Source organism: Osmerus mordax, chromosome 12, assembly GCF_038355195.1.
Source record: "Osmerus mordax isolate fOsmMor3 chromosome 12, fOsmMor3.pri, whole genome shotgun sequence".
Lineage (NCBI taxonomy): Eukaryota > Metazoa > Chordata > Actinopteri > Osmeriformes > Osmeridae > Osmerus > Osmerus mordax.
The window spans coordinates 6,027,238-6,051,260 of record NC_090061.1 but is presented as its reverse complement, the minus strand read 5'-3'; the positions used below and the strand labels follow the sequence as shown (position 1 = coordinate 6,051,260).

The 24,023-nt window shown below is 41.6% G+C and overlaps 4 protein-coding genes across 9 annotated transcripts; 1 reads left to right on the top strand and 3 right to left on the bottom strand.

Moving 5' to 3' along the window:
- Positions 1 to 253: 253 nt before the first annotated feature.
- On the bottom strand, positions 254 to 3,143 carry polr2g (RNA polymerase II subunit G). 2 transcript variants are annotated; one of them, XM_067247249.1, is made up of 8 exons: positions 3,032 to 3,143; positions 2,489 to 2,598; positions 2,206 to 2,365; positions 1,662 to 1,712; positions 1,383 to 1,448; positions 1,191 to 1,262; positions 1,005 to 1,038; positions 254 to 851 (listed from the first exon to the last, which is right to left on the bottom strand). In XM_067247249.1, exons 1-8 carry the CDS (start codon positions 3,041 to 3,043, stop codon positions 838 to 840), a joined length of 519 nt encoding a protein of 172 aa, XP_067103350.1. In that variant the 5' UTR covers positions 3,044 to 3,143; the 3' UTR covers positions 254 to 837. The 2 variants fall into 2 exon arrangements, with proteins under 2 accessions (XP_067103350.1, XP_067103351.1); XM_067247250.1 differs by lacking the exon at positions 254 to 851 and having other exon boundaries at positions 997 to 1,038.
- Positions 3,144 to 3,542: 399 nt separating this feature from the next.
- Positions 3,543 to 9,485, bottom strand: pld7 (phospholipase D family, member 7). 3 transcript variants are annotated; one of them, XM_067247357.1, is made up of 12 exons: positions 9,180 to 9,485; positions 8,686 to 8,793; positions 7,537 to 8,484; positions 7,206 to 7,393; positions 6,768 to 6,951; positions 6,529 to 6,646; positions 5,941 to 6,068; positions 5,512 to 5,715; positions 5,157 to 5,296; positions 4,751 to 4,916; positions 4,328 to 4,427; positions 3,543 to 4,013 (listed from the first exon to the last, which is right to left on the bottom strand). In XM_067247357.1, the coding sequence occupies exons 1-12, from the start codon at positions 9,270 to 9,272 to the stop codon at positions 3,817 to 3,819; spliced, it is 2,574 nt and encodes an 857-aa protein (XP_067103458.1). In that variant the 5' UTR covers positions 9,273 to 9,485; the 3' UTR covers positions 3,543 to 3,816. The 3 variants fall into 3 exon arrangements, with proteins under 3 accessions (XP_067103458.1, XP_067103459.1, XP_067103460.1); XM_067247358.1 differs by having other exon boundaries at positions 6,532 to 6,646; XM_067247359.1 differs by having other exon boundaries at positions 9,018 to 9,203.
- On the top strand, positions 9,189 to 13,347 carry gpr137 (G protein-coupled receptor 137). Of its 2 annotated transcripts, none has more exons than XM_067247363.1 (8): positions 9,189 to 9,252; positions 10,329 to 10,894; positions 11,033 to 11,082; positions 11,355 to 11,586; positions 11,799 to 11,948; positions 12,046 to 12,174; positions 12,615 to 12,730; positions 12,830 to 13,347. In XM_067247363.1, exons 2-8 carry the CDS (start codon positions 10,517 to 10,519, stop codon positions 12,924 to 12,926), a joined length of 1,152 nt encoding a protein of 383 aa, XP_067103464.1. In that variant the 5' UTR covers positions 9,189 to 9,252; positions 10,329 to 10,516; the 3' UTR covers positions 12,927 to 13,347. The 2 variants fall into 2 exon arrangements, with proteins under 2 accessions (XP_067103464.1, XP_067103463.1); XM_067247362.1 differs by lacking the exon at positions 9,189 to 9,252 and adding an exon at positions 9,605 to 9,671.
- A 126-nt stretch (positions 13,348 to 13,473) lies between these two features.
- On the bottom strand, positions 13,474 to 20,295 carry syvn1 (synovial apoptosis inhibitor 1, synoviolin). 2 transcript variants are annotated; one of them, XM_067247360.1, is made up of 16 exons: positions 20,115 to 20,295; positions 19,194 to 19,342; positions 19,012 to 19,104; positions 18,254 to 18,406; positions 17,926 to 17,974; positions 17,490 to 17,593; positions 17,166 to 17,292; positions 16,953 to 17,052; positions 16,567 to 16,632; positions 16,165 to 16,281; positions 15,869 to 16,050; positions 15,556 to 15,708; positions 15,258 to 15,401; positions 14,859 to 15,042; positions 14,569 to 14,696; positions 13,474 to 14,354 (listed from the first exon to the last, which is right to left on the bottom strand). In XM_067247360.1, the coding sequence occupies exons 2-16, from the start codon at positions 19,326 to 19,328 to the stop codon at positions 14,167 to 14,169; spliced, it is 1,923 nt and encodes a 640-aa protein (XP_067103461.1). In that variant the 5' UTR covers positions 19,329 to 19,342; positions 20,115 to 20,295; the 3' UTR covers positions 13,474 to 14,166. The 2 variants fall into 2 exon arrangements, with proteins under 2 accessions (XP_067103461.1, XP_067103462.1); XM_067247361.1 differs by having other exon boundaries at positions 15,896 to 16,050.
- Positions 20,296 to 24,023: the final 3,728 nt, after the last annotated feature.

The window sequence follows — 24,023 nt, the reverse complement described above, 5'->3', positions numbered from 1 at the left end:
TTAATTATTAGAATCAAATGTCTTAGATGGGTTGGACATGAACATCTTTAGTAGGCTAGTTTCCTCAAGTTCAGTAGCCTACATGTAAAAATAAACATGTATGCACTTTCAAGAAACATGGTATGAGTTATGTCCTTGCCAGTACCATCCAAAATGTTTTTCTCTTGTATGGCTCGCTGCTTACACAAACATTTACATTTAGTCATTTAGCAGACGCTCTTATCCAGAGCGACTTACAGTAAGTACAGGGACATTCCCCCCGAGGCAAGTAGGGTGAAGTGCCTTGCCCAAGGACACAACGTCATTTGGCAGAGCCGGGAATCGAACCGGTAACCTTCAGATTACTAGCCCGACTCCCTAACCGCTCAGCCACCTGACTCCCAAACACATAAATAAAATACAAAACAGACCTGATAATCTTCATACAAGTCTTCATCTGATACAATTGACTGTTTATTCAAAAGTCTTACACAAAATAAAAAAAATACATTTATTAAATGTAAATATAAAACAATTAGGGAAATTATATTACAGCAAAAAGAACCTTTTTGTAATATCAGTTCTGTCACTTCATAACATGCTTGAATCAAAGTTTTAAACTGTCAAATGTGCCCATATTAGGTTATTTACTTCATACACCTTCATTAGTTGTTAACAAAAATGTATCATGGTATGTTTAGATAGTAACATCATTTACTATTCCTTTGCACTACAAGAATCAACGGTAACTCTGATCACCACATTCTCAGTGTAAAACAATATTCATATTGACAATACAATTAGGAACTTTGTAACATCTTGTTTATAGTCGTATGTCAGCACACGCCTTCGGGTAAATCAACTGACAAGACCTGTCAGGGAAAAAACAGAAAACATAGAATTTAAGGAATCGGTTATTTTATCACACTTTCTGGCCAAGACATCCATTAGATGGGTCTAGGTTAGCTATAGCCTGAGAGCCATAGACCCCCTCCAAAAAAGTAATATATTTTTTTTTTACATACCCAGATAATCATCCATGAGGGATCCAATGGCAAACTGAAAAAATGGGTCAGAAACATGAAATTATTTTCCTGAATTGTGTGAACTTCAAGCATAAATTTATACTTGCTTTTCATATCTCCCAATACTTAAATAACTTGTATTTCATTGTACATCAATGGTTGGTGTTGGTTTGACAGTATACTTACTATATCATTCTTATCCACCCTTGTGCCCACAATCTTGAGACGAATCTCATCATCTTGCTGGATCACAATGTCCTAAAGGGAAAAAAGACCATCTAATTATTGAAATTAACTGTGCAAGATTAATTCTTAATCTACAATTTCTCAAAACCCACACCAACACAGTCAGCCATGCACAGACCAGCTAGACTTTACCTCATCGACTGTTTTATAGCAAGGTGGATTTGAGTTGGGGTCAAACTCCATTTCAGAGGGAATTGACTGCAAAAAGAAAAACTTTAGTTTAAGAAACAAGTAGCAATGAGGTGAATGGGTTGAACTTTGTCCTCAGTATAAATACCACCCACCCGCAGTTGCATAGCTGGGTTTAGCAGTGTTTATAACAGGAAGTTAATTGTTATGCATGTCATTTGCTGCTTTTTCAGTTGCAAGATTTTACTTGAGCAATAAATGGAGTCACTGATTTTGACTTACATGGCGAGAAATGAAACAGGACATTGGGCCAATTTCTGTGAACAGTCCAACCTGAGAAAAAAAAAAACAGTGAAACATCTATAAAGAGTCATATGTTAACCAACCATTTCTTGGCTTTGACAGACCATATCAGTTAATATGACCTAACTGTATTGGGTCCTAAAGACCACTTTGTTCACCCTCTATAATAGAATTATAAATACAGAGATGTGCTCAAATTTGCTGGTACCCCTCCACAAAAAAACTAAATATTCACCATTTTAAACTGACTAAAGTCATTTACATCCACCATTGTCTATTCCATATTTAATATAAATAAAACTTTTGCTTTTGAGTTTCTTGTTTTCCAACACAATCTAATCTAATAATTAAATTAAAACAAATGAAAATGCCATGATGGGACACTCAACCTAATATATAGTTGCACAACCTTAGAGGCAATGTAACCAACCAATTTGAGCACATCTGTACATGCCTTGCATTTTGTTACTCCATGTTTCAAACCTGACTTGATAGGAATAGTTAATGGCAGCTTTGCACTTACTTTATTGACCTGAGTAACCACAGCATCTACAACTTCTCCTTTGAACGGGCGGAACACAATGGCCTTGTACTTGACAGGGTACAGCACAAAACCCCTGCCTGGTTGTATAACTCCAGCCCCAATGTTGTCAATGGTGGTGACAGCAATGACAAAGCCATACCTGCAAATAAGACAAGACATGAATGAGCAAGTGCAGTTTTCCTGATGTGCTGTTGCTGAATATATATCGGCAGATAAACAAGACCACCACCAAAAGGTGTGATGCTCGCCGAATCTTACTCACTTTCCTGTGCATGTTCCCTCCACTTCTGTAAATAGCTTCTGTTTTACAGTGTTTAAAAGGTTTGGACCAAAGTACCGGGGATGGAGCAGGATTTCATGCTCCAGGGATATCTATGAATAAATGAATTTGAATCGTAAGTAAACCGTGGTAGTATAACATGTTTAAAGCTTCATAGCTTGCAGGTTAAAACGGCTTACTTGGAGAGCAGCAGGTACTGCTACCATTGCTGTTTAGCAAGCCAAAAACAGCAATGGTAGCCTACAATGTCAAAATGTGAGTAGCCTACCTAGGTTGTGAATGCAATATCGTGCTAACAGTTAATAGTGGTTTTCCACTATTTACTAGTCACGATCGCAACTACAAACATATAAATAAGATCGGTTTTAACTTTTTGATCGACAATATGTGAAACGCTGTCTTGGCATAGCTGTATCAAAGCTAGCACTAAATAGCTAACAGAACTCCGGCAACCGTTAGCAACCCTAGTTGGCTAACGTTAGCCCAGTTACCTCGCGTACGACATGATGACCACAAACTACTCACATGATAAAACATTTATCAAGTCCTCGGTTTGTTCACAAAAGTACAAAAATGTTGGACAACACTTCCTACCGCCCCGCTAACTTTAAATCACTGACTTGTAATTATATTGTTTACTGAAGTACTTCCAGGTCACAAATTGTCGCGGTTTTTCAAAATAAAAGCACACAAATAACTTAGGCATTTGCACAATGCACATGTAGACACAAAATGCAATATACTATTTCTGAACCCAAAATTTAATTATAACCATAATGTTATAGATGGGAATATAGTGTGGTTGGGGTAAAAAGCTAACTTTGTAATAATGGGTCCCACGAAACTATGCATTTCATGACACAGTACCACAAAAAGAATCTATGATAGTTACTTACCATAGTTACTTACCATAATTATTTTGGGTGAAAAAAGTCCCAACTTTTCAATAAAATCTCAAATATCTAATACAATTATTATTCTATTGAAATTTCATGGTAAAACACAACTTTCTCAAACACAGAAATAGTTTATTAGATTTAAACACAAGTACATTGTACACCTGCCATAAGGTATCGTCAAAGAAGCTGAAGAAGAATGGTGAAGAATTACATCTGTAAAAATAAAGTGTATAAAAAATGACATCATAGCTGTATGGAAACATGTATACAGTAAAACACCAATTGTGAAAAAAGCACCAAAAATAAAATAAAAGATGACGTGAAGAGACAATGTAAAGCAACTTTACAACGATACCGATGTCAAATACAGTATAGGAGAAAGCCAACTTGTTTTTGCTGGCATAATATTGTTCATCGTCTTCCACAGTTCTTGACATCCTCATTTGACAGATGTCTAGCATTCTCAGATGTCCAGTCCCTTTGGAAAACCTCTTGCAGTTGGCTCTGCAAAGTGCTCTGGCCTTCACTCATCCCAGAACCAGTATGGTTCACCACCAATCCCACACCTGCAGTCTGAGTAAAGTAGTTCTCTGACCAGTTTGAAGTCCCTGTATAACAAGAGAACAGCAGCTGATATCAGTATTTGGATGTCACATCAAACCATGCTCAGTCTAGTTCAGGGGTGTCCAAGCCTGTTCCTGGAGAGCTACATGCCTGTTGCTTTTTTCTCCAACAATACTTATTTGACCTGATTCAACACTACACACCTTATCAACCAGCTAATTATTAGAATCAGGTGTGCTAGATTAGTATTGGAACAAAAACCTACATGCAGGTAGATCTGAGGAACAAGGTTGGAGACCCCTGGTCTAGTTGATCTCATGAGAAACAGTAATTGATTTGGAACATTGATATAAAGTACCTATGTAGACAACTCTGTCTGTAACCATGTACTTGGCATGGTTAACACGGGCAAATGGTATTTTCTTCTGCTCAGGCGTGGAGGGCACTTCAAAGACTTTCTGTAAAACACCAACCATGATAATGACAATATATACCCCAATTAGACACTCTGGAGGTGAATCTAAATCTAGTGAATGTACTCAAAGTGTTTCAGCACTTTCAATGAAATCAAAAAATGTCAAGACTGTAAAAAAAAAAAAAAAACATCTATATTCTTTACTCCCCATATGGAATCTTCATGCGGATCTGAATAAAAAGGTAGTCCAACATTGCCCTCTAATAGGCCAAATATTTTTCAGCACATTCATACCCACACAAGGGTCAATAAAGTACATGATCAGTTGAAAAAACACTACTAAAATAACAAGGACATCCAACATACCACGTTGATGTTGCACTTCAGGGGGGGGGTGTTGAGGACAGTCAGAGACTGCAGGAAGACAAACATAGAGCTTCGGGAGTGCGCCCAGCAGCTCACCAGCAAGTTTACCTCGACTCCCTTGGTGCATGCCGAAGCCCGTATAGCAGAGTCAATTGCAGGCCAGAACCTATAGTATTTTTATTGTATTATTACACAAACACAGGGTAATGTTTTCACTATTGTGGCATTTCAAATCACATTGAAGGTGGGACTGTGTGTGTGTTTGTGTATGTATATATATCCTGCTTTGTTTAAAATTGCATACTTGTAAGGACACAACATGTATGTGAATATCCCACTTCTGGCTCACACACACACACACAGACTGGGAGTGATGCTAAATGTACATAGTGAGCTGGCAAGTCACCTGATGGGCTTTGTGAACTCTGAGAGGGGAAGAAAATCCATGACTGAGATGTAAACAAACTTCTGAGCGTCTGCGATGACAGACAGAATGGCGGTGAGGTCGTCTGAGCGCCCCCGTGCAGATATCTGGGGAGGAGCGCTCTGAAACATAGCAACAGATACACATGTTAGGGGTAAGATTATGACAACGTTCAAACAAGTCTTCTCACCCTCTCCACTGATCACACTGAAATGATGAGATCTTCAGGGCTGGACCTTGATTTCACCAATTCAGTCGAGTCAGAGTTATCACGAGGGAAGAGAAAAGTAGGCCTCTTCTAAAGACCAAACTCAGTCAGCCAGCCTGATAAACTCACAGACAGATAGACTTGAGCAGGGACTCCATTGAGCTTCAGAGTTAGGGGGTGCTCGGCGCTAGACAGGGCAGAATAGCGAGCAGGCCAATAGGGAGGTAGAAAGCCATGCTTCTGAGCGCCTATGCTCCAATAGATCCCAAATATCCGCGATGCGTCCTGAGCCAGGCAGCTGCAGTCCTCCACAGCTATTCCAACTTCCTTCACCTGAAATGCACGGGAAAAGAACATTTACGAAACAAGGAAATTCAAATCAAGTATAGCTGAAGAGGTCATTCGTGGTGTGTGGAGTACTGATTCCTCACAATCTCTCTGGTGTCCTTGAACTAAAACTAAATTACAGGTGTTACACAGACTACAAGGTGTTAAGTGTAAAATGGGATTTCAGGTGCATTGAAGAAAACAAACTGAAAGCACTGGGTCAGAACTGACCTGTGTAAGGGAACGCCAGTCCATGTTTGCACTCCCAAGGTAAAGGTGTTTCTGATCAACCACCCATAACTTGGTGTGGACGATCCCTCCTGTGATGGACTGGAGATCTACCTCTCTGACCTCTGCACCTAGGACAACAATAGAGATGAATAAAAGAGGTTTAGAGCACCTATTAAACGGTCAAATATTTACATGGATAATATACATTAAAGTTTAATAATTCACAGAATTTCTCAATTATTCTAGCAGCAATTCACATATATGTGGGACATTTTCATTTAAAGGGAACAGCGACTGTTTCTTGAACATAGCCTGCCTATCTACCTAGAATGGTTCATTAATCAATTTGAGAGTTACAATATATAAGTATTATGAAATATTTTATTATTATTTTCTGAAGGGTACATAAATCAATAACAATGTAGAATAGGAATATTTAAGCATTACGCGTCTTTGCCATCATTATTTACGTATACACGGACTTGACCTTGTTTATACCGTCTAGACGGTTTATCAATATTGTGTTTGAGATTGTATACCGTTTATGCTTTCTATGGTGTGTGATGACTAAATTGAAATGACTACTACTACCTGTTGCAGCCAAATCAGATGTGTCTTGAGTGGAAGACTGAGGACCGTTGACAGCTATCTGAAGTTTCAGCCCTCTGGACTGAAGTTGCATCAGCTCTTTAAATACGTCTTTACCCTGCACAGTACATGTATTACAGAAGGGAATTAATTAAATTGTTATGCCAAGACAGGCTATATGACATATCTGAAACAATTATCTCATTAAACAAATGTTCAAAATCTATACCATTCGATACCTGTGAGGTAGTAGGCTCTGTGAAACCTTGGTCAGTGTCTCTAAGAGTGACATAGAAGGCAGCTATGTCGACAGAGCGGTTTGCCTTCTTTAGCAGATCAATCCAGGTGTTGTAGATGCTTGGTAAGAGTGTGGAGGATTCTGATGGATAGAGACCCTGAGGGATGCTCTCAACCAGATGGACACTGCAGGGGAGAGAGGGAACAAACATTGTTTGAAAACCACTATGGTGCCTACAAAGAAATACAGGATTTGGTGATCATCTCTTCTATGAGAGCAGTAGTGTAAGTTGCCAAATACAGTAATACAATGTACAATGTAGTTTTGTACAAAATGTACAGTTAAACCATGAAAACATGTCCAACTGATTTTGTACATAAGACAAACAGGCCATCACTTTTAAAACAAAAAGAGTACTTGACATATGTGGCTCTCTCACCGACAATCTGTGCTGCACACCTCTTGTGACATCAAAAATCCCTCCAACCAGTGGAGCTGCAACTGAGCCACTAAGTGTGACACTGACAGTGGAGGCCCATAGTGCCACACATGCTGACCCAACCCACCAACAAGAAGCAGAGTAGAAGGTAATAGGCAGAAGAGTAAAAAACTCCAGCATCCAGATGTCTGCAAAAAGAGTCACAGTGATAGTTAGACACACTGACATTTCACTAGGAGAACAACCAGCAAAAATGGAATTGAACACAGTAGCGTAAAGCAAAAATAAATATTAAATGCCTTTCCGTAATGCCACATAACCCCTGCCTGACCTGTTCTTTTCTGGTTGCGGATGTTTTCCCAGCTGCTGACAGGATCCCTGTAGTATCTGTACAAGGTGTTTCAGAAACATTCCCATGGTTGGCAGGTTGCTTTTGAGTCTCACAAGCCGGCTCAGGCACACCGAGGCTCTCCACACTGAGCTTCTCAATGACAGCCTCATCAAGGCAGGTGGAGTCAGAAGCACAGTCCTTCAACACAAATTCAATGTCCAGAGATCCATCCACCTTACAGGGAGGCATGTCATCACAGTCCCCCACATCCTCATCTATATTTAGATGAGGATGTGGATCTGTTTGGTCCTTCTCTGTTTGGTCCTTCTCGTTAGCATCAGACATCTCCAAATGTTCTATATTTTCAGCTCTGGACATGACCTGTGCCTTAGAATCTTCCTCTGTGCCTTTTGGTGCAGTTCGGGAGGGAGCTCTCTCATTTGTGTAATGAGTCATAGAATATTGGGCCTCATCGGGTAGGTCTGGGACATAGTCCCCCGATTCTGCCCTGAGGGCTGGACGTGGGTCTACAGTCATGAAATGAAGCTCTTCTGAAGCCTCCTCTGTCAGTGGATATGGAGATTGTTTTTTTGGTAGAGCCGGCGTAGGAACATCACCAGAGGGGATTGTTTGATCTGAGCTGCTAGTTGGACGCAGCATGGATGGTGGAATAAGAGCAGTTTCTCTCATATTTGGCAGTTTTGATTTTGATATGTCTCCACTGCTGCTGGATTTTCCAGTGAGTTGGCTCATCTGGTTCTGAGCCTCTTTCTTGGTAAAAGATGGAGCAGTTGGCTCAATGCCGCTGGTGGGTTTTTTCTTGGCTAGCGTGCTTTGGAAAGTGGGGATTCTTGAGACAGGCTGTTTTCCACTTTTGCGGATAAGGTCTTCTTTTTCTTCATCTTCGGGATTGAGTCGGTTCAACACGACAGCACAATCCTTCAAACCCTGTTGAAATGAATTTCACATTTTATTTCTATAATACACACACGTACATAGAAATATACATACACCCAAACCCATGACACAATTCTGACAAAGTTACCTGTTTTGAAAAAAACGTTACACAACCCGTATTGCTATTTTTAACTCGTTTTGGTATGTACCTTTGAAGACAATGATGGAAGAGTAGGTAAGTAAACACCTTACCGTGGCTTCCTGCGAGACACTCTCTCCGCCTTCCTCTTGTACCTGAGGTGAACGGCTATCATTGTCGCTATCGGAGTCACTCACTTGCTTCTGGAAAGACTCCGAGTCCTAGCAGTACAAAGTCAACAACTTGAGGTAACTTCAAAGTTAACAGGACACACTTGTCAGCGTTAGTGTTCGCTGAAAACGCCCGCACTTCACAGTTTAGTAGCCTTGTCAAGAAAGGTAGCAACGTAATGTTGTTCCATGGCAAGAATTTAAGTATAACAACAGCTTTCAGTTAGCTAAGCATAACATTTTAAAAGTTGATCTAAGCCTGTGTTGTTTCTTACCATTTTTCAGATTTCTTATGTGTTCGTTGTGGGTGCACGAACAAGGATGGAGAATGGGTGGCCGCTCACTTTGTGCGCCTGCCAGCTAACTACGTGGCTATGCAATTTCACAGGAAGAGGAAGGCGGGAGAGTTTGGTTAAGCTAAATTCAAACATACCAACCTCCAAACCTGGGAACCCACGTCTGTGACGGGTAGACCTTCTCGCTGGCGATCTGTTTCTTTGGATAGATCTGGTTCGTAGCTCCATTGGCATCTTCGGATGTTCTTTTATCTATTCCCAGTAAAGCTGATTACAGTACTGTTAACTAGTGTGTTAGCCAAACGTTGTCAATGTAATAGACAGTTGGCTGGCTAGCAACGTCACACTAATTATTTTCTCAAATAGTTAATAAACAAGTAGTCACCTTTGTTGTTACCAATTGCAGCTAATTATTGGCAACATAATATATTTAACAACGGAGACTTTATACAGATCGCGCACACACAAAACTCAGAAGTAAACAGAGAAGTTCCTGCGCGTGGACTGTTAACTGCAAATAAGTATTTTTGCCCCACCCACAATCAACTACGTCACGAAATACGGAAATGAAGGATTAAAGGAGTAAACAAACCCCAAATCTCTTGGTCGAGAAGCAGAATAACTTCGGACAAGGTAAAGGTTTAAATAGGAATGCATCTTATATATAGCTAGTTTATATATAGTTAAGTAACACACATTAAACGTAGTTAACGGAGACTAGGCTTAATTAGAAACGCAGCAAGTAACGTTGATCGTCAACGTTGCGTTACAACTACAGCTCTAGCTACTTAGAGCTACACTACACAGTAATCTTTTGTAACTCTTTATTTATTGTCTGTAGAAGTAACCTATTTAAGTGGAAATCGTTAATAACTCGAAGGAACTCCGAAAGGTTAACGTAAAGGAAATAATTAACGTTAGTCGCTAAGTAGCTAAGGATAGTGTTCACCAAGAACAATAGTAGTATTGTCACTGTCAGTGTATGTCACTGTTTTCATTGGTTTTCTTCGATGTGCTTAACTCGCAAACGTCATCGAGCAAGAGGTTGTGTCGTACTAAATTACTTTTAGGATTGGACAAGTCTAAATAGATTCGGCTACATTAAAGAAATGCCATCGACATTTTCGCTTTCATTTGGGAACATGGAGTTCCCCATTGCATAACGTTGTCTGCTCATTGTAGTGCTGGTACTTGCTGCGTTAACAAAGATAAGAACCGTAATCTACCAATGAGCGATGTCTAGCTATCTCTGTCTGATAAACTAACTTTATGTTTTGTATGTGTTCACAGGTCAAATGTGCTTGGAAGAGCATTTAACTTAGCTCTTAGCCTGTTTTATTTCATAAAATGGACCCACCAAGGCGCTTGCAAGTGTATTGTGCACACTAGCCTATTCGATGAGAACACATTGCTGATTGTATTCAAACAGAGGCGCTTGTTTCACTTGTGACACGTGTTTGCAGTGGGCCTGCACATAAATGGAAGCTCCAGTCACACCTCCATTGCCCCCCAACTCATCCCTGTCTCCCCCTATCCCTCTGCATCCAGCAGTTGCCCCATCAGTAGAGCTTGGAATCACCATACTCTACACTGCTCTGTATGGAAGCCTCTTTCTGGTAGTATATGCCCAGCTTTGGCTCCTCTTACTTTATCGACACAAGCGGTGGAGCTACCAGAGTGTTTTCTTGTTTTTATGCCTACTTTGGGCTGCCCTTCGTACCACTCTGTTCTCCTTTTACTTCTGCAATGCCCTGGAGGCCAACCATCTGCCCACGCCCATCTATTGGCTGCTCTACTGCTTCCCTGTGTGCTTGCAGTTCTTCACCCTCAGCCTCATTAATCTGTACTTCACTCAGGTAAGACAGGCAAAAAGTAATAACTCCTAATATTTGAATGGGAAGAGTAAATAGATTTTGGGCTATGTTTGTTTTCATGGTATTGCATTCTGTTCGAAGAATTGTGTTTCATAGAAGTGTCTTTTACTCTTTGTGTAGGTGTTACTGAAAGTGAGAGAAAAGTACAGCTCAGAGCCTGGCAAAGAACTGTGAGTACCAGCTTCCTTCACGGCAGTAATAATTTCTTTGAAAATCATGTTTCCCATTTGAGAAAAAAGGTTTGGAGCGCTGCCAGTCATCCTTTCTCTCTCTCTCCCTCCATTTTCTGTCTCTCTAGAATGTCACTGTAAAAAATAATTAAGGCAGAAAGGCCCCAAAAATAAACTTTTTAAGATTAATTTTTTTCTTTGAAAGAACATTATTGTCTCAATGAAACCAAGTGCCAAGACCGACCTTTGTCAAACCCTCCCTTTTCTCCTAGGTGTTTGGCACGCTGTATGTACGCCACATTAAGCGTCTTGTTCTTGTGTGTCAACGTGGTGTGTGCTGTTCTCGGCCAGCGCGGGGAAGATGGAGGCCGAACATGGAGTTTGGTTCTGGTCCGGGTCCTGGTCAACGACCTTCTCTTCATCCTTGAGGCGGTATGCCTCGCCGGCCTGTTGCTTGTTCTGGCTCGCCGGTCACCTACCACCAACCTTTACCTACACAGTAAGGTAGGTCGTGTATCAAGATTAAAAAAGGAGAACTATACAAAAGGTTTGACTTATGTGGCTTCAAGAGTCACCTGCATTTGCACAATTGTTATTCAAATTGACATACTGGATACAAGAGGTACAGCACAAAGTACACAGCGGTGACTCAACTGTGGAAATCTCGTAACGTATTCGTTGTTTGGTCTGACACAGCTTTCTGTGGTTCTCCACAGGGTACGACACTGTGTCGTACGGCAGTGCTGGGAGCAGGTGTCATCCTGCTGTTCTCCAGTAGGGCCTGTTACAACCTGGCTGTCCTTATGCTGTCACACAGCTGCAGGGTGGAGTCGTTCGACTTTGACTGGTACAACATCTCTGACCAGGTAATACTCACTGAGAGTTTCTCAACGTTTATGCCAGATTCAAGTTCTACAGTGAGATGCATCATGATGACGGTTTTATGTTTTGGCTGGCCTCAAGGCTGACCTTCGTAGTGAACTAGGGGACCGAGGCTACCTGGCTTTTGGGGCCATTCTCTTCATATGGGAGCTGCTCCCAACCAGCCTGCTCATCCTCATATTCAGGGTTCGACGGCCACCTCAGGAAGCGGTAGGTGTCAGCAGGCCCTGAATCCAAGGCCGTAGCCATGGAGTCAACATTGGGGGGGACGGATTAAATTTGTAATGATAATTTCAGACAGCGTGCGTGGTTGCCTGTCATAGCGTAGCACATTTATATTTTTATATCAATATATTGGGGGGGACATTTTGACCAGATTTGAATATTATGGCCTTGCCTGAATCCAATCTCCAACCCACTGTTGCTTCGTGGGGAGATAAGTGTGTTAGCTACCATGTTCCTCCATGGCGTCTTCCATTCATGATTTATTTGGTCCCATTCAGTTGTCATTGTAAAGATATTCCTGAACAGTATGGGACATGGAATATAGATATAGAATCCTCTGATAATGGCCATTTAACCAATGCTAGCCAACTGATAGATCTGGGGCCTTTTTCTTATGAGCACCTCTGTTTTGTTTTCTCTCCAAGGTCAGCAGCATCGTCATCAATAACAGACTTCCCCGCCCGTATTTCTTTGATGATCCACAGGGAGTGGATGGGGAATCGCCTGTTCCGTGGGCCCACAGCGCCCAGCCACACACAGGGTAGATGGCACTTCTACCCTGTGTGAACTTACTTTTAGTCCAGTTTGCCTAAAGGCTGTTTGCTAATTGAAATCATGAATTCTGTTTTTTCTCATATAGTTGGTATGGATCGAAGGAGACAACTCCCCTTCTCTTTGCCAGCAACACAGCCGAAAATGACCAGCACCACTCTTTCTACTCCACCCCTCAGAACTGATTCATTTTTTGGGGGGAGAGGGGGAAGGAGAAGTGGTTGTGAGCCGCTGAAGGGAAATACAGGAGGCTTGTCACCACCCATTGGACCAATGCGTCTTTGCACTGAAAACTCAGGAAGTCATCAACCATAGTTGATTATGCACCTTGAGATCAAAACACACCATTTTATAGTCATTGCTATAAAAGATAGTGTTAATACCACTACCCAGCATTTTAGCATGACCATTCAATGTATTTATGTCTTTGTATAACACACTATAATGTTTTATAGAAATGTTGCTCCTCAGAACCAATTACCAAATGGAGGTGAATGGATTTTCCTTTTGTTGTAACAGGTAGGCTAGACATTATTCTCAGTAACCTTTGTAATATAGATGTTTTTTTGTGTGTTACAAATGTAACTTTTTAAAGGTTAACAGCTTTTAAAGGCCAAATACCTATTTTTACCTGAGGAATAATTGAAGGGAATTAAATTTTTACTTTACTGTCTATAAAGCAAATAAAACATTACAACCGTTTTTTTTTTTTTACACAGTGACACAGCACAATTCAATTTTAATGGTTTATTCTGCGTTATGTACAGATCATCCTATTAAAACTCTTTATACAGTATGTACAGGTTCATTCAACCCACTTAATTTATAATACCCTTACAAAAAAATCTAGAGATCAGACAGAAAAAATGACAACTTCTATGTCCATAAATCCAGACACTACATCTAATTTGTCCCAAATCGTATTTGAACAGTCAGACCTTATTCTGTATGTAACGTCATCTGACAAGTCAGGCTATAAAGAGTGATAAGATTTACAGTAAACAAAAACAAAAAGCAACAAATCGCACGGCTGGGTTAAATCCTTACAAGGAGATGCAGAGGTGAAATTGTGCGCCAGTGACCCCCGAGATTTAAAACAGTCTTCATATCTAGTCACCGTCTTAAGAATTATGGCCTGCATTTTGAACTGCAACATCGTTCCGCTAAATTCGCAAGACTTGCAAGGACCTGCGTACAAGTTTGTATAAATGTCACTGTGAGGAAAAAAAATAATTATATGGTATACATCCCAATAAAGAAAATTCCAGAAACGAGGATGTTCCTTTTTTCCTGACCTTCTGGGTTAATCGCTCAGGCATCGTGTAGGGGAAGGGGGGCACGCAGACCCAGAGAAAATGGAGTGGGGGGGAGGTGACCGATAAGTCATTTCCATAGTCCATAAGTCCTATAAATCAGCAGATGTGATCAGTGATCTTCTGGAGGTGAGGTCTCCAACTTGCGAAGTCGGCGGCGCCTCAGCTCTGCGGCATTAGGCTCACCCCCATCCACAGCCGCCGCCTCCTCCTCCTCCCTCACCTCGTCATTTTCACCGAGCGCAGTGGTGGTGGAGTCCGCGGGCTGGGAAAAGCCTTCTGCCCCAATTGCAGGTTCAGCTTGGGGTTGGTGAGGAGAGAAAAGGAAGATCTTAAGTACACCATCACTGCAAGGACTCTTAACCTATACTGGAAATACACAACACTAATTTACATAATCACACCATAAGAGAGGAGGCTCACATCATACCACATTCTTTGCACTTATCTTCCTACAAATTTTCCACCAATACTTCAATTATTTTTTAGACCTTCATGGGCAGTTCAGACTTACAGCTCTGGGAGCTGTCCTCCTGGGTTTGGTCCTGGGTCTGATTCTGGTCATCAGGACCGTTCGGGGGGGAGGACTCTGCCACTGTCGACCCATTGGCCGTTCCGGTGCTGGACTGAGGCCGTGGGGGACTGAGGAGAGAGCGGAAGAGCTCTGTCACGATTGTACCAAGCAGCAGAAGAGAAAGAGATGCAACAAACGGACTTCCTCTTCATTCTATGAGTGAATTCCATTGAGGGCTGGAGAGGAGAAAGCCTGTGTGTGTGTGAGTGTGTGTGTGAACAAGAGCGTACGTGAGTGTGGCGACGGTGGTCAGGTAGTGATGGATGTTGAGCATGGCGGCGTCCAGCAGCGTGTGGATGTTGTTGAGACACTGCAGCCTGGCCTCCAGGCCTCTCCGGCCCTCCTGCTCCAGCTCCCTGAGCTCTGCCTCAGACAGGCTGGACAGGGACGGGGGAGGGGGTGGCATCGACGACACTGGGAGACACGGAAACATACATGTGAAATAAAGACCACACGCCTGAGTAAGCATGAAATGCCTTTTCTTTAATTTTTTTTTTTTTACGTTGAATACTTTTAATCTTTCAATGATATTCCAATTACAATGATATCAAGAATTTATGCAAAGGTTATTCAAAAATAAAGGAATACATATTTTTCCCCTAAGTAGTAAAAAAGCTGGACATGCTCACCAAATGGAGGGGGAGGCGGCATAGGCAACCACGGGGCAGATGGGAATGGAGGAGGGGGGAAGGAGAAGGGGAACCCTGGGATAGCTCCTCCAGGGTTACCAGGAGCAGCAGCACCTCCATCCACACCAGTGGGGCGACCGGCACCTAACGCACACACACACACCATTAGGACAAGGCTCGTAATAAATGTGGTCATCCTTCAGAGGGATTTCCCATCATGTGCCTTTCGGCCAAATCACTGTCAGTAACAAATGACGGCTCCTCTGAATCCCAGTTCATTGCAATGTGAACGTCTAACCTGCTCCCTGAGTTTGACTCGTGTCCGTGTTAGCTTGTGGGGTATCTGCGGGGCCCTGGGCGCCAGGAGCCCCAGCGGGAGGGGCTGCCCCAGGGAACGGACCCCAGAAGGGGAAGAGGCCAGGGGGGAAGTGAGGCATCATTCCTGGGGCCACTGGAGAACAGAAGTAAGGAAGGCTCTTTAGAAGCTGCTTGGGAGCTCACAGTGAGGGACAAACATTGTAAAATAATTGTAAAATGTGCGAGCGTGACAACATGTCATAAAGTTACTGGGGATATAGTACTTGGATACTAAGTAAGTACTCGGATAATACGCTTTGATATCCTGTGCTTCTGTTCACCGTTCACAGGAGGGGCCGGGGCATTGGCGGGGGCAGCTGGGGCAGCGGGCGGGGCTGGGGCCGGCACGGGCGTCTGATTGGGGTTGGAAGCCCGGAGGACGTCCATGCGACAGGTGGGACACGTCTGCTGCCTCTGAAACCACGAGCGCAGGCAGCTGGGGGACCAAGAGAAGAGAGAAAAGAGCCAGAAAAAGGAGATAGATGCTTATCAAATAGGAGTGAAAACCAAAATAAAGTTTGAGAAATATTTTCAGTGTAAAACTGCATACCTCGAGTGGAAGATGTGGTTGCAGGGAAGTTTCTTAGCTCCAGTGACCATCTCCTCACGGCAAATAATACAAACGTTGTCAGAGGCCTGAAGATCTTCAGGGGTTGCGTCCGGGTAACTGGTGACACACCAGGATAAAGGTCATTAACAAGCAAGAATACTGAACCTAAATACATAGATGGAACTTTATTGATTCCCAAGGGAAATTGCACAGTTACAGCAGCAGTGAACCAGGACAACAAGTAGCTTATTAGTGACAAAAACCTAATAATTACAACCTAACCTTGACAGTGTTAGAGTGTGTGTGTGTGTGTGTGTGGGGGGGGGGGGGGGTTGAGAGAGACAAAAAAGAGAGGAGAGAACAGAAGACATTTAGTAACACCAAATCAGCAACATCACTCACAGTGTGTTCATGTTGCGGATAGCTCGTCTGGACATGATGGCGTCTGTCACAGCTTTCTTGAATTGCCTGGGAAACGAGGAACAGATTACATAGAATATGTCAAACAGCAATATGTTTTGGCTTGGTGGCAACATATAAACCCTGGAGTAGATGTTGCCCAAAGAATTTGAACAATTTCAGTTACTTATCTGAACTTGATACACCAAAGACCTTATCCCAAAACATGCAACTCCACCCCAATATTGCACTTGACTAATGTAAAGCATTTCAAAAGATTACAAATCCAATTGCAATCCAGATCCTTATTGTACACAGGCAGCATGCTAAGGACAGACACCAGCTGGAATCAGGTTATCCAGTTGTACCACAGCTGCTCCAGAGCTCACCTCATAGCCAGGTACATGGGTCGGATGGCGAAGAGGGGGAAGGTGTGTACTTTGATCATGATGGTCATGAACGCCATATACAAGAGAACTTTGATGAAGCCTAGATAAAGACAAAAATGTGTGTTAAGGCTTTGGGTTCAAAAAGTGGGCAATAAATGAACTAACATAAAAACTAAACAGGGACGCCAGACTGGTCATGAAATGTGGCTGTACCAGTGAAGAGCTCTGTGTATAGCATGTAGACAGCCTTGTTGTCCCAGGGGTTTTCACTCTGAAGGTCTACGGTGTGGAGGGTGTACTTGATGAAGGTGGTCAGCACCATGGTCATCAGGATGGCGTACTGAGGGGGTTAAAAGAGTGTTTTTTACACTTCATCTCTTCTGAGTGGTTTAAATCTTGAAAAAAGTGCATTGTTCCTTATTCCCCCTTTAGTTTTCACCCATCCAGGAATCAAAGTGAGGAGGATCACTGTCATTGTCCTCAAATGGGACCAGGTTTAGGGCATTAAATCATCTCCCTGTGGTATGGCCTACAAACCTCAAATCCAAAAACGAGCTGGACAGAGGCTCCACGAGTGATGATACTATGGCAGGCGTGGTTGACAAATAAGAAGTCCAGCACTGCGAGCAGCACCATCAGGGCTGTGTGCAGAGCAAGAGAGACAATGGATCAGACAGGAGACCAGTCAAAAACCTGTGTGTATGTGCAGGCTTCTAGAGTAGAGAGGTACTTGACTGATCCCTGAGGAAATGTCACATTATTGTGAGAAAGCAATTTAAGTCACCCTGACTGTTTTTTGTTTTTTCTTTCCTTGGTGCACTGTGACTACAACAGGTGCATCCTCATTCATTTGCATACAGCTTAATTTAAAAAAACGTTCTGTACTGAAAGTATCAGTAGAGCATATCATCAAACGCCCCCTCAATGCAGCAGTATTGCAGTAGTGAGGTGGGTCTTTTTAAGGAATACTCACATAAGACTCTGAAATGAAAAACCCAGGATATATTTGGACTCCTCTCCATCTGAGAGAAGAGTTTGAAAAAAACATTAGGTTTAGAAATCTACCACAATGGCCGACGACAGACATTCCATGGCGGTATCTAAAAGAACAAGTGAAACCACACCAGTCACATAGACATGAGGTAAATCTGACAGCCAGGCACATCAGGTACAATACATTTGAAAAGCGCTCTTAGAATAATCAAATAAATCAACAATGCACAAATCCCACCTTCCCAGCACAATGAGCTGAGGTTTATTCCGCACTCATTCAGCTGAATAAAAGCTTTCCAGTCACTCACAAAGTCCACCCTGTCTTCAGCCAGCCAATGGAAGCACTTGAGGAAGAGCAGCAAGGTGAAGAGAGCCACGAAACGAGGGGAGAAGTCGTCCCTGAACACTGTGAAGGCCAGGCACGTCTCAGTCACTGCGTACCAGGAGCGTTCAATCAGATGCTAGACAGGAAGAAGGAGAAGTTCAGACTGGAACAATAGCTCCATTACCATACTGGTGTGGAAATGAAACGCTGAAATTACAGATAGGGTGTAAAAAACATGATAAAACTCACACTCAATCTATCACCAGCAGGGACAAATTATTACTTTAACTGATACACAATTTCCTTGCCGATCAACCCCAGTATGTAAGTAACCAGGATGAATGCAGGCTGTTAAACCTCACATTCTGTTTAACTTGCCAGCTCAGTCAGACCGCATACTTATTCATGAGTTTGTCCCTGAGGGCCAACTTTGTTTTGCCATATGGTATTTTTAATTTGTGAGAAAATTAGTTTGATTCAACAGTCTATGATAATATTTTGGCAGAGCTCATTGGTAGGGATCCAATGACTTTATTCAGAGCTAACTGATAAGTGAATACAGGAGAAACACATCTGGTTAGACAGAGCAGAATAAAAAGTCTAGGCCTGGGGGGCATAAACAGAATTATAAGCAGCAGTATACATTATCAGGGACTCCATCCAGTCATTGAGCAACACATTCATTTAGACAAGAACAGTTTGATGTAAACCAACTGTGACGTGTGATATGATGACACTGACCTCCATCTCAGCTGCTCTTAGCTGTCCAAAAAAGACTTTCCTCATGAACTTCCCCAACAAGAACACCAAAACAAATGCCTGAATGTACAACACCTGACACGGTAGAGGGAAATCAGCATTAGATAGACATAACATAATGTTTTCATTTAAGTGTGTGTGTGTGTTTGCTCCTCTGGACTCACCGCCATACTGGGGCTGCTCTTGGTGAGGTACACCACTGTGGGGTAGAACTGGTGTTTAAGAAAATAGGCATGGGCAACCACTGCTCCAGTCAGCACCAGACTGGTGGCAGTTACGAGGGCTGCACGTACCATCATGGGCTCAGGCACAGCTGTTGGGTAGAACAAAATTGGAATATGATAGAACAGTTTAAACAATATCAGTAACTCAAATAAACTGTTAAGAGATAGCAACAGTTTATGTAAATAAACCATCTAGCAAGCCTACTAGATGTATAGTGAAACTAAAAGAACAAATATTGGGTTAAAATATGCATGTCAGGAAATGAAAATCCTAATGTTTAACCTGACATTAGAGCATAACGTCAAATAAAGTGCATTCTCCAAATATACCCTATTCTGTAGTGTCCAATAAATGAAAGTACAGTGGCATAGTTATCTCTAATGGGAACAACTTAATGTTAGCCAGCTTGCTTTAGCTAACATGTAAGGTTTAGCTATCAGGGTATCAAACAATTTAACAGCCCCAACATTTCTTGCTAGCCGTCTCAGCTCAGGTGGTTAGCTAGATAGTTACACTAGTAACTCGACGGGTATTAGTCTACACTGCTCTATACTAGAAGAGATAAATGTACGGTAGCTAGCTACCTGGTTAACTTGACAGTGGTAATGATAGCAACATGTTCTGGTTTGAAAGATAAACTTGCCTCAAGTCAGAATGTAAATATGTAGCTAACATACTTAATTGAGGTTACCATTTAGCGTTTCTCTAGGCTTACTACAGTAGCTAGTGTAATACTTGCATCCAATTAAACCATCACAGACTTTATAGCTATGCTAACTACGTTAGTTAAGCTAGCTAGCCTACATTAGTTAGCTAAGATAGGCTAGCTACAGTAGCTGTCACTGCACTGCGAAACTTACCGATCTTTGTCGCTTTCACAGGAATGCACTTGATTTGCCCAACACCTTGTAAAACGCGTAAACTCGGATAACCGAATATATCTGCTCACCCCTTATTTTATCATGTGTATGTACTATTCCATGTTCCCAACCCAATATGCTGCAATCCCCTTGCTGAAGCCTGTTTCTGATACGTGTTTATCTTTGGCTTGCTCCTTGAAGTGGCCACCTCATATCCGGGGCACTCCACACCAATGATCTCAGCGTTCAGGAAACATTTGATCGAGGTATTACTGTTATAATGTCATATGACATCAATGTTTTAATCAATGTTGTAGTTCTTGACACATTACTCTAATATCATTGATTATAGCTTTGGTAGCATCAGTACTGATTGTGGTGCGACAGAATGAACTAGTGCATAATGTGTGCGCTTGGTTTGCTGGCTCATGCATTCCGACGGCACAGTGTTACACGTATGCTCAGTCAAAATGTTGGTCGATGTGTGTAAATAATTTTGACACATTTTTGTTTTTAGGTTCTTTACCTAATACAGTGCCACGGTATAGGTGACATTGTGGACAAGTGTTCTATGCATGCATGCCTGTCTTGAATTGGAAGATCATGGTAAATTGACTCGTGTAACAGAATTTACTGTATAAGAAAAAATGAAAGAAAGTTACGAACAACACAAACCCGACGCGGACCAATCGTTGTTAAAAGAGGATTATTACACCTATCGAAGCCTGGCAAGTTGACTTCCTTTTCACCAATCATACCGCTTTCCAAGCTATGACTGTACCAACTCTTCATTCAAATATCGTTATCTAGGACTGGGTAGGTTAGTAGGCTACTTAATTAATCCAAAGGGGAAACTCCGTTCTTGACGTTATTGATAAAAAAATTGAGATCATATTTAACGACTCGATTGGATAAATACGTTAAATATACAACGCTGCCAAATAAAAACATATAACGTGCATTCACTTTAGATTTGTTCTAAACATCCCATCACAGCTGTGGCATTGCTTGTAAAAAAAAAAAAGAAAAGAGCAATACAAATACATTTTGATTTCATTCATTAGCCCATACCCTTTCATACAATGAGTTACTGTCAATAGGGATGTAATAGAAGACAAGTAAGCGCAGTCATTGTTACCAGTAACCTGTTTTATTGGGTGTGCTCAAGCCTTCGGCGAGAGCACAACCTTTGTTCTCTCACATATATATTATTATTATTATTATTTTTATTTTTATTTCTTTTTGCCCCCCTAAAACTCAGTAAATACTTGGCCTACATAGACAACGTAGGTGTCAAAAGTTTCGTCTTGGTAGCGATTGAGTTGCTTCTATTGGAATTTACGTTCCGTTGCATGGTTTAAGCTTAAATTAAGTTTTTGTGGCGAAAAGTGAAGCTAACGGTGGCTAATTTGCTAGCCACAGTCACTGACGTTACTAACGTCACTGCGTCACTAACGTCACGAAAACACGCGTGACTACCTTTGCCAGAACATTGTTTAGCATCTGTTAACTTGGGGGATAGCTAGGCTAACTATAGCTTTACTGCAAGGCAGCTGCAGAAACGCCACAAGAAAAGAGGCCAGGGTGATAACTATTTACTCATTTTACTTTGTGATATGACACACAATTGTGATGTGTAATGTACAATATAAGCTGATATTATTAAGGAAGTACATCTACTTTCGGAAACAGTAGTCTACTATTTCACTGAAGTATTAGCATCATGACATTAGCCTGTGTTTCCCGGGCAACACATACTACAGTGGTCTATGATGTAGCGTTATCTGTTTTCAATCGTTAAAATAAACATTCCTCACATATACATTTTCGTTGTAGGATTTATTCTGACATTAGAAACCGATTTGTTGGTGAAATTACCATTACCTGTGGTTTCAAACCAGTGTAGCTCACTGCAACGCTGTAGCTTACGCGAGACACACTACAAAAACATCTAGCTACAGTACACAGCTGTTTAGGAAGTCAAACGGCGACAGAAAATGTTCGGCACTCCCCTTACTTAAATCAAAAGTCTATCTAACTACTAACCTGAACTTCATTGCCACAGCCTAAACGTTGTCAATCTGTTCATGAAAATAATTAATTTCAGCCTAAACCGTACAACGGAACGTTAAATCCAATTCAACCAACGCAATCGCTACAGTACCAAGACGAACACAGCAGTAGCCTAGTACTGTACCGTAGTAGTACAATTTACCGGGGCAGCTTCTCAACACAGGGCTATATCGCATTTTGCGTTGTTACTGACAATGATCGCTACCAGTGAGCTTTTTATGAATGAGCAATTTTCCACTAAATAAATGTCAAGCTTATTTACGTTTTGGGGGGCATATTTTCAGTTAGCAGATGGTACCGTTTGAATTGCGATTCCATCTTCTACTGCCGGGTAACGTCGTAGAATAATCTTCAAAGGGGTTGTTTATTCATGAATGAATGCAATATGAGTAGGCTAAATGCCTGAAAATATCATGAGAAGAGAAAAACTTAAAATGACGTTTAAATCATAGAGATTAGGTCAATTTTTACACCGGTCTGCAATAATGTCACGAAAACACGCGTGACTACCTTTGGCAGAACATTCGTTTGGCATCTGTTAACTTGGGGGATAGCTAGGCTAACTATAGCTTTACTGCAAGGCAGCTGCAGAAACGCCACAAACAAAGAGGCCAGGGTGATAAATATTTACTCATTTTACTTTGTGATATGACACACAATTGTGATGTGTAATGTACAATATAAGCTGATATTATTAAGGAAGTACATCTACTTTCGGAAACAGTAGTCTACTATTTCACTGACATATTAGCATCATGACATTAGCCTGTGTTGCCCGGGCAACACATACTACAGTGGTCTATGATGTATCTGTTTTCAATCGTTAAAATAAACATTCCTCACATATACATTTTCGTTGTAGGATTTATTCTGACATTAGTAAACGATTTGTTGGTGAAATTACCATTACCTGTGGTTTCAAACCAGTGTAGCTCACTGCAACGCTGTAGCCTACTGTACCCGAGACACTAGTGTGAGTAGCTAACAACAACTCCTCAGCTGTTTAAGTCAAACGGCAACAGAACATGTTCGGCACTCCCCTTACTCAAAAGTCTTTCAGTAGGGAAACTATCTGACTACTAACCTGAACTTCATTGCCACAGCCTAAACTTTGTCGATCTGTTCATGAAAATAATTAATTTCAGCCTAAACCGTACAACGGAACGTTTAATCGAATTCAACCAACGCAATCGCTATCAAGACGAACACAGCAGTAGTCTACTAGTAGTACTGTACTGTAGTAGTAGAATTTACCGGGGCAGCTTCTCCACACAGGGCTATATCGCATTTTGAGTTGTTACTGACAATGATCGCTACCAGTGAGCTTTTTATGAATGAGCTATTTTCCACTAAATAAATGTCAAGCTTATTTACGTTTTTGGGGGCATATTTTCAGTTAGCAGATGGTACTGTTTGAATCGCGATTCTATCTTCTGCCGGTAAAGTCGTAGAATAATCTTCAAAGGGGGTTCTTTATTAATGAATGAATGCAATATGAGTAGGCTAAATGCCTGAAAATATCACGAGAAGGGACAACTTAAAAGGACGTTTAAGTCATAGAGATTAGGTCCATTTGTACACCGGTCTGCCAAATGTATTCGTTTTGATTCAGCCTGTCAGCTGCCTCTTGCAGGGGAAATGAGAAGACGTCATATTTCATTCTACACTTCACTCGTATTTTGAGTTGTAAATGAGCAGCAAAAAAAAGATGCTTTTAAATCTATGTAATCTTTATAAATAATAAGTAGGCCCGATGCATTTTTATATAAAATATACAGACCCCTGTGCAACCGACGCAAGCAAGCACACCCTACAATTTCCCCAGAAATTGTATCC